The 11,895-nt window shown below is 42.1% G+C and overlaps 2 protein-coding genes across 2 annotated transcripts; both read right to left on the reverse strand.

Moving 5' to 3' along the window:
- Positions 1 to 107: 107 nt before the first annotated feature.
- On the reverse strand, positions 108 to 6,303 carry matcap2 (microtubule associated tyrosine carboxypeptidase 2). The gene is made up of 8 exons (XM_060864838.1): positions 6,250 to 6,303; positions 6,091 to 6,150; positions 3,263 to 3,888; positions 2,688 to 2,831; positions 2,444 to 2,576; positions 2,037 to 2,342; positions 1,855 to 1,952; positions 108 to 1,105 (listed from the first exon to the last, which is right to left on the reverse strand). The coding sequence occupies exons 2-8, from the start codon at positions 6,113 to 6,115 to the stop codon at positions 947 to 949; spliced, it is 1,491 nt and encodes a 496-aa protein (XP_060720821.1). The 5' UTR covers positions 6,116 to 6,150; positions 6,250 to 6,303; the 3' UTR covers positions 108 to 946.
- A 460-nt stretch (positions 6,304 to 6,763) lies between these two features.
- chtopa (chromatin target of PRMT1a) lies at positions 6,764 to 11,669 on the reverse strand. Its single transcript, XM_060865509.1, has 6 exons — positions 11,351 to 11,669; positions 10,871 to 10,960; positions 9,711 to 9,861; positions 8,960 to 9,140; positions 8,667 to 8,798; positions 6,764 to 7,881 (listed from the first exon to the last, which is right to left on the reverse strand). The coding sequence occupies exons 2-6, from the start codon at positions 10,933 to 10,935 to the stop codon at positions 7,682 to 7,684; spliced, it is 729 nt and encodes a 242-aa protein (XP_060721492.1). The 5' UTR covers positions 10,936 to 10,960; positions 11,351 to 11,669; the 3' UTR covers positions 6,764 to 7,681.
- Positions 11,670 to 11,895: the final 226 nt, after the last annotated feature.

Below are 11,895 nucleotides of genomic sequence, written 5' to 3' on the forward strand. Positions count from 1 at the left end.
CTCTCAAGTCAAGCCTTGTTTTTTCCACCATAGCATACCGTCTGTACAAAACATGTTTAGACATTAAGTCTATCAGTGAGAATAAAAAAAATAAACTGACATTGTTGAGAACTAAGTAGGTAAATTTATTAGGATTTGAACACGTTCATAAACACATGTTCCTTACATATCTGAGGTAAAAACTCTTGTAGGATAATAATCATTATGAAGGAAGCTGGCGGACAGCAAGGTGTGTTTTCATGCCAAATACCACAAACGCAAACCTAAAAACATATTAATGTACAAGTCATCATGTCTAATACTTAAAGAAGTCACATAAATGAACATCTACAAAAAAACATTGTGTAATATAAAAGATAAATCCAGTATGTGAGGAATACATGGTGTGTCTCAAACACTAATGCTGGCAAAAAAAAGATCTTGAAGTATAACTAGAAAATTGTGAATCTGTGTATTGTGATCCGTTAATGTGATTCAAGAACCGTATTAAAGAGTACCGAGATGAGCAAAAATATTGGAAAACAAGGTCTGACTAGACGATATTTTGGGATGTTTCTGAAATAGCTGTATAGAGGTATCCTTGGGACACATCCACAAACTGGCATGAGCAGAGTGGCACATTGGCAGGTATACAGTATATTTCTCCTAAGAAGGTTGGATCTTAAAAGAAATATATAATTTGTGTTCACAGCAGGTAAGTGGCTCTGGGGTTGTGTTTCTGTTCATACTGGTAAAGCCTGCTTCCTTTAACTTTAACATAACATTTTGAGAAACATACACTTTCTTTGAATGGATTAAAAAAGGACACTTGGGTATAACGAGCATCACTCGTAGGCTGGGTTAGAGAGGCAGGGTTGGTCAGACAAGCACACAGAATCTTTTTCAGAATGATCAGGCCAGGTCAGTGTGGGGGCCAATCAGAGGTCACAGGGGTTTGTTGGCATGTTCAGATGAGCCCTTGGAGTTCTTCATCAGTCAGCTGGTTGACCGCCATGATCTTCTGGAGCTGCTCGGTATAACATTCCTGATCCTGTAGGAAGTGTGGGATTCGCACGTTCTCCATCACAGCCAGGCTCTTCAGGCGCTCCACATCCTCGTAGGACACCTGCAGAATGGGTGTGCTCATGTGCGTTAAATAAGTAACGGTGTAATGTCCTCATAAAACATCTTTACACTTATACACCCTGCTTTAAATTATATATACACAATAAAGACTTGCTGAACGAGAGATAGCTTTAAAAGTTGTATCTCATAAAGAATTTAAGCTGTGTCCTTGTTATTAGCATAAATAAGTAAAGGATGTGAGTAACAACTGACACATGGACTATATAGTGGATCGTTTACATGACAAGCCTCGTCGTCTTATTTATTAAAAAAAAAAAAAAGAAGAAGAAGAAAGAAAACAGGCCAGTGATGGAATAGCTGCTTACAGCTGTTATAATGTACCTGATAACAGAAATCTATAGGAACTCAACATGTCCATAACAATGGATAGATAAAGATACCGTGTGATGATATCTGATCTATTTAAATACATTTTCTGTTGGTTTGAATCAAGACAAACAACTCAAGCAGACTTTCAATCAAATTTCTGGTCAAATAGCTTCGTTATCTACATGCACTAACTTACATTAATCTTGTAGCCTCTTAAACCTCGTAATCTATACGTTAATTTATGTTATAAAACATAAAGCTTAATGCACAATGTTTTGCCAACATTAGCTCTTTTCATGACATCAGCAGTCTTTAAAAGCTTAGCTGTGCTTTTATTAAACTGTAATTCAATAAACAATTACAGTTTACTGGAGAACAAATGAAAGTGCAATAAACATCACAGTAGTAGTCACATCTGACCTTCCCAAGTGCCGTGAGGAGCTGGAAGTCAATCTTCTCTCTGTGCCTGAGGAGCTTCAGGATGCCATCCAGGTAAACCTGGTCCTTATTAAAACAGCCTGAGCAGATGGACAGAAAATGGCATATTATCGGTTTTATGTATTATATTGTGTCTGTTAAATGTTGTATAGTGTTATAATTACCAGGTTGTGATGTGTCGGTCTGGCCACGTTTAGCTCGTACGCAGTAGTCCCAGCGTGTGCCGGGATCGTGGACGAAGTGCCCGAGCTCGTGGAAGAGCTGCGTGAAGGACATGTGCGCCGCCTGGTGGACAGTGTAGTAGAGCAGGGCAGCACGCCACAGCCGAGGGTCTCTGCGGAACAGCACACTGTGGATGCTGGCCAGGCCCTCCTCGGTGGGGTTGATCGGCTTCAGACCGAGCTTCTTCCGCGCTTCTCCTCTGCTCCACGGCTGCTGGCTGTTATTGATGCTGCGGAAATAGTGTGTACCTGAGTGACAGAAGGAGAGAGATAAGCACAGCTCCAATAAAATGTTGGACATAAAAGCGTTAATGATCTACAGAATGCTTTCCACACACACACACACACACCAATCTCATGTCTCAGCATGCCCTCGAGCCACTGCTCCCTGGCCATGGAGATGTTGATGGTGAGAGTCGGTCTGCGGTTCACCACAGTCATGGAGGCTTTGGAGAGCAGGTCATTGGTCAGGTGCACCACTATCTACACACACACACACACACACACACACATTCACATGCTGTACTGTACCATACTACACATTAAACTCTAATCTGATTTTAAATCTTATGATAAATGCTTCGATGCGCAAACCTCTCCCACACAGCCTTCCTTCTCCATGTACTTCTTGACGTGAGCCCAGATTCGGCTCTTGGTCAGCAAGCTTCCTCCGGTGGCCTGTTCAAACTTCTCGTAACTTCCGTACTTGTGCAGAGCCACCTCCATAATGCGTACTGCCTGTGAGAACAACAGAAACTCGTCATATGGACGTGATAGAAGGAATCTGGCACAAGTGGCAGAAAAGCAGAGCATCTGCAAGGACGCTAAAGACAACCGCTGTCTGTTGAATACTGACGCAAATCTTATGTTAAATGGAAAGTGACATAAAAAGAGTGAAATAACTGGAAGGCGAGAAAGAGAGAACAGATCTACAAGAAAATAATGGTATTTAGTCTAAGGATGTTAATTCTTCATTTAACTTCATTAGATCCTACAACATTCGATCGTGTTCAGGATGATTATGAACTGTAAAAGAATGGATTTGATGGTAGTAGAGATGGAGAGACAAAGAAAGATGATGGAAGGAGGAATATTATCAGGGGTTAAACCGTAAAAGTGTAAGAACTAGGTTTTGTGTGTTTTGCTTGGCACCAGAAATGGACTGTTACCTGTGTAAGGAAGCGGTCAGAAGCTTTGCTGTGTTTTTCCAGAACCTGTGGTGATGCTGGGTTGCTGTACTCAAACTGTGGATTATACCTGAAATCTGAGTTGAAGAACTTGACCTTCTCACTTTCCACATTGGAAGGTTTAATGGCAGCGAGTATGCAAAGCTTTTTTGTGGAGTTTTCTCCATCTTTACTGCCTTTAGCCAGCTGTGGGAGTCTGACACGAGATTGAGAAGCTCTGCTGAGCTCGCTACTAGGACGAGGAGACAGGCAGACGGGGCTGCCAGTGATGCTTATATTGTTCCCTGGCAAAGAACAACGGAAAAGCTGTGATTGGCTGATTTCTCCGTAGCTCTGATTTCCTGATCCGATCAGCACCAGAGGCATCGCGTCTCGGTGAGAAGATGAAGATACGATGTGCTGTGCTCTTATAAACTGTCTGTAAGGGGAGTGCGTGAGCCTCTTGCCCTCTGTCTCTTCCTCTTTCTGGGGGAAGACAAAGCTGCTGGAGAACGGGTTCTTTAGGACACTGGAAGACCAGCATCCCACATACACCTGGCTTACAGGCTTCTCCATGACTCTCAGTACACACTTTTTAGCCATGTCCTTCTCAGCCCAGTGGAGATGCTCTAAAGAGAAATGTAAACATGTGATGTAGACAAGAAAATAACCACCGATCAGTGCAAAAGCTTGTCTAACATCATGTGGCGTGGCCTCTGAGCTGTCAGCCGCAGTGATAAAGGTGTGGCTCAGTAAAGGAGGTGTGGCCTCTGAGCTGTCAGTCACAGTGATAAAGGTGTGGCTCAGTAAAGGATGTGTGGCCTGTGTGCTGTCAGTCGCAGTGATAAAGGTGTGGGTCAGTAAAGGAGGTGTGGCCTATTTACTGTCAGTCGCAGCGATAAAGGTGTGGCTCATAAAGGCCTATGTACTGTCAGTCGCAGTGATAAAGGTGTGGCTCAGTAAAGGAGGTGTGGCCTGTGTGCTGTCAGTCGCAGTGATAATGGTGTGGGTCAGTAAAGGAGGTGTGGCCTGTGTGCTGTCAGTCGCAGTGATAAAGGTGTGGCTCAGTAAAGGAGGCGTGGCCTGTGTGCTGTCAGTCGCAGCAATAATGGTGTGGGTCAGTAAAGGAGGTGTGGCCTATGTACTGTCAGTCGCAGTGATAAAGGTGTGGCTCAGTAAAGGAGGCGTGGCCTGTGTGCTGTCAGTCGCAGCAATAATGGTGTGGGTCAGTAAAGGAGGTGTGGCCTATGTACTGTCAGTTGCAGTGATAAAGGTGTGGCTCAGTAAAGGAGGTGTGGCCTGTGTGCTGTCAGTCGCAGTGATAAAGGTGTAGGTCAGTAAAGGAGGTGTGGCCTGTGTGCTGTCAGTCGCAGTGATAAAGGTGTAGGTCAGTAAAGGAGGTGTGGCCTATGTACTGTCAGTCGCAGTGATAAAGGTGTGGCTCAGTAAAGGCCTCTGTGTTGTCAGTCACAGTGATAAAGGTCTGGCTCAGTAAAGCAGGCGTGGAATATGTGTTGTCAGTCACAGTGATAAAGGTGTGGCTCAGTAAAGGAGGCGTGGCCTATGTGTTGTCAGTCACAGTGATAAAGGTCTGGCTCAGTAAAGGAGGCGTGGCCTATGTGCTGTCAGGGAAAGAAGTCTGATATATGTTTAAATATGTTTCATACACCAGATCATTAATCCTGTATCCAGGAAGAAATACAAAGTTTTTCAGTTGCCTCTCTTCTTCTGCTCTTTGTGTCCCATTCATGTCCCATTTGCCTCTTTGTAACTACAACAAATGAAATCAATATGAACAGAACAAAACAAAACCTATTGTAAAGATTAATTCACATCTCCACAGACTCCTAAATAATCTTTTTAAGAAGCTTGTCAGTGAAATATTTTCAGTGATAAATCCATGAGAGATTAAGTTACAGCATGACAAAACCACAGCCAGTTTTCCACGTCTTATCTGACCCGTCCTGCTGCGTTAGGTACTATCCTCGAGATGCTCTGCAGATAAATACATTTATTTGTCTTTGTGAATCAAATCACGGTGAAATGACCTCGATGGCTGGAGTGGGCGAGTTCTGAGGATGCACTGTGTCACGTTTCATTAAAATGATCCTGATTATTTTGAACAGTGGGAGTACACACAGGCACCCGAGGCATTGAATAACAACAGCAGAGAGTTTTTAACAAGAGCAATGAGCTGCAAAGGCACGGCTTCATCATCACAACCGACTACCCTAACAAAGCTCTGGGATGTGAACTGATCGGACATCAAATGTAACCATATATTACTTTTGACAGTATGGTTATTTAAATTGATCTAATTATCTAATTTAATGCACAACTTAAACAATATGATTTTAAAATAAAATATTTCTTTTAATCTTAAGACAGTAAAGAGGAAAACACTAGTAGTTGTCCGATTATTTGCATAGACAAGAGGCATGAATTTTATTATGCAATACAATAATATTAAAAAATATTAGTGTTCTTATAGGAAAACAAACAAACAAACAAACAAATCCAGCATAGTGTAATAAAGTGTAAAGTCCTTTCTGGCTGTTACAAAGCCTTCTGGACCACATTTATTGATCTTTAAGTACCTCCTTAAAGTAATTGTTGTGCTATTGATGCTTTTTATTTATTCTTTTATTTGAGTTCTAACATCAGATCCAGCAATAATAATAATAATGATGATGATAATAATAATAATAATAATGTTAACAATAACGATGATGATGATGATGATAATAATAATAATAATAATAATAATAATAATAATGTTAATAATAATAATAATAATAATAATAATAATAATAATAAACCAGGAAACTCACCAGTAACTTGAATGGCTTCCAGCATTGCTGAACAACTTCTGTACTAAAGCTGAGGTCCAGCTGGCAACAAGACGCACAAATAATGCAAACATTTACATCCAGTATTATTATTTTGTGTAAGTAAAGATAAAGATAAAATGTTAAAAACGTTCTCCTCACTTTCTCACTGCTTCCCCCTGCGGCTCGTGAACACCCTCTGCAGCTGACCTGCGTCTTGTTGCTATGGAAACCTTACGTCATTTCCGCACGACAAAATAGTTTTATAATTAATAATAATAATAATAATAATATCAACCTGATATATGAAATGACGGGATTTTTAGGATTCGTTTAATTGTAATTAGAATATTTGTAAAAATTCACACCTTTGTGGTGTTCACCATTCCGGAAGTGGAAGTTGTTTTGACAGCTAAGTCGTGACGCAACAATGACGTAACTCGACACAGCTTTATTGTTATATGGCGAATATGTCGATTTTATTTTATGTCCATGTTCCGAAGCCATTTGGCAACAAATCCGAGAGAAATATCACGTACTTCTTGTGCGTTTTGCGCTGCGACCTACATTTAGCTCCAGGTAAATTAGCATATTAGCAATTTCTCAGTTGCCTAGCAACGGTGAAAGACGAGCGGCCCCAACATTGACACGTTGTTAAGGACAAACACGTTACAAGTCTGAGAAGTGGGTTATTTTATTTTTTTTTATTTAAAAATAAAAGTACTTTATCCAGTATAATCAGGCAGAACTTTTTACTTAGCTTACTGCTGATCTCCTTACAGGTATTTTCTTTGTAAGCCGAAAGTTTAGGAACACATATTTGTACCTCATCATAAACACACAACAGATAATATGGACAATGTTCAGCCACCTCCTAATAACAAACCCTACACAGGTGAAACAAAAGCTGAAATAGTTTATACTTCGAATACAAACGTCCTTAAATGTCGACAGATGCTTCGCATTTACAATCGAACACAAAGTTTGTTGTCCATCAAGGCCAATATTTATTAAGACAAAGTAAAAATGGTTGTTAAACTACAATAGACCAAGGTGTTTTGTAGTGGATTTTTTTTTTAAAAACACAAACAATTGCAGTCATAACATGAACCGATTTCAAGACCATTAAAAAAAAAATAAATCACAATAAAATAAGACAAAAGGGGGAAAAATGTTTGTAGCACAGTGTAATCAGGAACAGCGTGTGCCAGAACAAATCTGATTAGGTTTCAGAGTAGACCAATATTAATAATAACAACAAGTCCAGCTTCAATAAAACTCACAGGGGAAAAAGTCTGTTTTGTGAAGGTCCACGTCAGGGGCGAAGCTCGATGTCCACTTTCCAGCATTTCTATTGGCACTGTGTGAACTCTCAATGAGCCTATGCTGTGTAAAAGGTGCTCCTTTTTTGATCTAATCAGTAAATAAGTCTAAGGAGCTTAACATCTGGCAGAACATCCAGATCTCACCACATACCTCATCACTATAGCAAGTTCAGTGTAAATAGCATTTTTTGATTAAAATGGACGTTCAGGAAATAAATGCCTGTAACTATATGCCTAGTTGACAAGATATCGGTGTATACGTTCACAGATCACTCCATGCTCTCTGGGTCAGCTTGGGCCATGTACGCATCCAGCTCTGCGTCCAGATGTCCCTTGGTTTTGGACATGTAAGCATCCAGCTGATTGTCTAGCTGTTCCCTGGTGACAGAGGGACGTCCTGCTCCCCTGCCTCTACCTCGACCACGGCCTCTTGCAAGGAAACCGCCACGACCGCGCAGACCTCCGCGACCTGGAAGAAAATCACATCTTGAAGTTCAACATATACAATATCATTAAACTCTGCACATCACTTATAGAACTTTCAGTCTGTTCAATATTACAGCGATTTATACACCCACAAAACTGCATGAAAGGGAAAGCTTAGAGAGCTGAAAATGACAAAAATGATAAAACGGCACAGAGACTTCTGATTATCTTCCATTAATGCAGTCTAGTCACTGCAGTGCACACAGGATCTGTTTAGTGCTTGTCAAACACTTGTTTACTAAACTATAATCCTAGAGAATACCAACAGCAACAGCTTTCCTATTTCAGTTAGTGTCTGAACTCAAACACTTAGAAATGTTCTGGAAAGAAGAAGAAGAAGAAAAAAAAACCCACCACAAGTAATTTTCCACATTACTAAAATGTATGAATGTACAGTGAGGGTTTTCTTCCCACAGAAGAAAGTTTTAAGCAGAAACAGAGCTCATCAGTCTGTATAAACCCGTTACATTTGGTCTTGGAAACCTGACAGACTGTGATGTTCTGGCTCTGATGTGACGTCTAGTGGACACGACTTTTACTCTTCCAGGTGAAGACGATATTTACAAGCTCCATTTGTGAACTCCACTTCTTATGTAAATTTACACAAATCTCGTGTGATCAATAAATACATTTTCAGTGATAAATCAACTGAAACTCCCTGGATTTTTACAATTTTTTTAAATAGCACATTTTGTGTAAATGTTGCTCAGGATAAATCACTTGTCCACAAAATCATATCCAAATAAATAAAGTCCTGTAACCCCTCACCTCGTGGTCCAGCTCCTCCACGCGCTGCTCCTCGGCCAATCAGAGCGGCCCCTCGACCCGTGGCTCCTCCTCGCTGACGCATTCCCCTACGAATACCTGGACGCCCTGGACCACCTCGGCCCTTCAGCTGACCTGAACACACGCACACACTTTAGACCTTCAACGTCCCGCATGTCTGCAGCAGCCAGGGCTGAGTCTGTATCATATTTTCTGTTATTTGAGTTGGAGATCTCCCGATTACATCACCACACCCCAGTTTAATTAGAACTCGTGCTGTGGAGAATTCACCACACCTCTAAGAGCCAGTGCTCCTCTCATGGCACCTCCTCGTCCCCGTCCTCTGAGCCCTCGTGTAGCTCCTCGCATTCCTGCCACACCAAAGCCACGACCCCCGGGGCCTCCCCGCATAAGCGGGCCGATGGGACGACCCAGACGTGCCTGAATGTTGCTCTTCCCAAGTCGCTGCTTCAGGCTCTGTAGAGACGAGGAAAGGAACCAAAGTCGCATGAAGACAATTAGAAAGCAAAAGGAACCGTATCATTCTCATGAGTATTCAACACTCCTCTGAACTCACTAGCTCTGGACCTTGGGGTTATATTTATATGTATACATTTATACGTATATGCAGTGAGCGTATGGAAGTAAAAAAAATTAAACAGTAAACTACAATGAAAACTGACCGTCTTTGTATTAAGAACTCGGGTGTGTATTCTAAACTTGTGTGATTGTCTCTGAAGCCTGGGCTGCTACAACCTTCGCTCTCTAAAACACTGAAATTAAAGCTGACGTTCCAACACAGCAGAGTCAAAATAAATCTTGCTATCAACCAACCTACAGCCTGCAGTCCTTAGGACCTTGGAGACAAGGCTGTGTTATTGTACGGAGTGTGTTTAAATGTACAAATTTCTCATAACTCATCCAGCACTGAGAATGAAAGAGCTCCACACACAGCCCCACACACGTGTTTAAGAATCAGCACCACCAAGCTGCCACTGGCCTTTAATCCTTTCTTCTTCTTGGCCCTCGTTCTCACTCATCCCCTACCTGTTTGTGCTGCAGTGCTGCCTGCACTGACGGCCTGTTCTCCATCTGCTGGGCGAGACGCCGGTTCCTCGCGCTGGCCATGTGCTGCTGCTGCATGGTCGCCCGGATGCTAACGGCAGTCGGCTGCTTGTTCTTCATCATGTTTGTGAAGCTTGTGGGACACAACCGAAAGGAGCGGAGAGCAAAGAGAGGGAGAGATAGAGAGAGAGAAAGAAAGAAAGGAGAGGGGGATACGAGGAAAGGAGGTTTCCAAATCAAATCACTTCACACACCATGGACGCAGCCGCAGGGGAACCTGCAGCAATTCACTGAAGGCCTGTTATTAGGCACTCTTTTCTTCATTACACTCTCTCTCTGTACAGCCTGGTGACACCCCAACATTTTAAACAAACAAAAAGCCTGTGAACGTCTAAAAGTGAGGTGGAAAAAAGGAGAGAGGAAGAGGGAGAGAGGAGGAGGAAAAGGATGAAAGGGCAAAAGAAGAGGATTCTCAGAGTCACTGCCACTTACAGGCCACCGTCTCCACCTCATTGGACAACATGAGACGGAAGGCGGCCCAGGACTTAAGAGGGGTGTCTGGCAACTCAGCCACTTACAGTCTGGACCGTGACCTCTGACCCTTTTTTTTGCCACAAAAGGCTCACGAGGTAAACAAGGGAAGGGGATGATGGGAGTGGGTCACGTCCAGGCACGGGCTGAGCACCTTGCATGAAAGAAAAAAGTAGTGACAGAAGAAAAAGAGGAGAATGATGAAGAGGAAGGACATCAGAAGTGATCTAAGTGAGAGAGCTTGTGTGAGAGAGGGCAAGAAATATGGCCCCTTTTGTTAAATCTCATCTCTGCCATGATTGAGGAGGTTCTTCTGCAGGAAGCTTACCTCACCATGATTACACACCCCCTCTCACCTCAGGGTGTGCACTGCTTATGCAAGATGGCCGACATCAAACCTCCTGTTCGGAGCGTACGGTCGTCTGCCATCTTGCGTGAGCAGTGCACACTCCGCGAGCAGCCTGGCGTCCATGCCTGTTCTGCCCTGGTTTCTCCCCTCATTGACCTCCAAAGAGCATGGCTTCCTGCACCGTGCCTTAAGTATCTCTGCATGAGTGTTTTTTTCTCCCCCTGGGCTTGAGATAGTGCTGTCAGGATGCGTGGAGCCTCACCGCTCGTTCAGCGACACCTTGGTGGTGCTTTTCAGCACGACTTTTTGAGTAGAGGGGGAACTCATTTTCTTCTCACACTTGACAACTTGCCTACAGGAAAACATTATAAACATAGAAGCATAGAAATGAATAATTACCAATAAGTAAATAAGTTACACATATTCTTAAGGAGGATTCAGACACTAGAAATGAATCTTGTATCTCTCCTTAGACATGTTCACTACACAGGGTGTGAGAAAAGGCGTGAGCACCCTACATAGTGCACTACAATAAAGTCAAGACTTTCCTGTTGTACACCTTTAAATGCTAAAACTAAGCCGGGCGGCCATTTTAAAATTAAATAATAAAAAAAAACAACAACTATTAACTAGCTAACTAGTTTCACAGCTTTTACTATGTGATTTATTTCATTTAAAGATAACATTTGTAATCAGTAACACGTTTAAATGTAAATATCGGTAAAAAGAAAAGTTTACTTACTTCGAGAATCTGTGGATTTAATATTTAATCTGCCGCAGCTTTAGGAGCTGCTTGGATCACGCGCAAGCTAAGCTAAGCTAACCTATGCTAAGCTAACTGACTCAGCTGATCTCTAAAAGCTAGCTGATCAAACGTTCAGTAAAGTCGTATTTATATAATAAGCCCCTCTTTTTTTTATATCAATTAAGACCCTTAGTAATTTAAATTCTCGATGAAACTGGCGATTAGCTACCTGTACATCTAACTACACCGTGCTATCGGTCCTCTCTGCTGGTTCATCACAAAATGGTGCTAACAGCTGCGACACTGGGAAATGGAGGCTAAGACCCGCCCACTTTATAGCGTTCTATGCTGTGATTGGCTAGCTGGTGAACTCATAACGAGTTCTGATTGGACAATTGAGACATCATTTACGTCCCCTTCGGCAACCTTAAAAGAGAAATAAATAAATAAATAAATAAATAGTTTAGCGTATGTTCAGCGCGTTGTTTGTGATTTACATTATGATAAAAAGTGATCTTATTTTTCCTCACATAAATAACAAT

The sequence above is a fragment of the Tachysurus vachellii genome, chromosome 3 (genome assembly GCF_030014155.1).
Source record: "Tachysurus vachellii isolate PV-2020 chromosome 3, HZAU_Pvac_v1, whole genome shotgun sequence".
Classification (NCBI taxonomy): domain Eukaryota; kingdom Metazoa; phylum Chordata; class Actinopteri; order Siluriformes; family Bagridae; genus Tachysurus; species Tachysurus vachellii.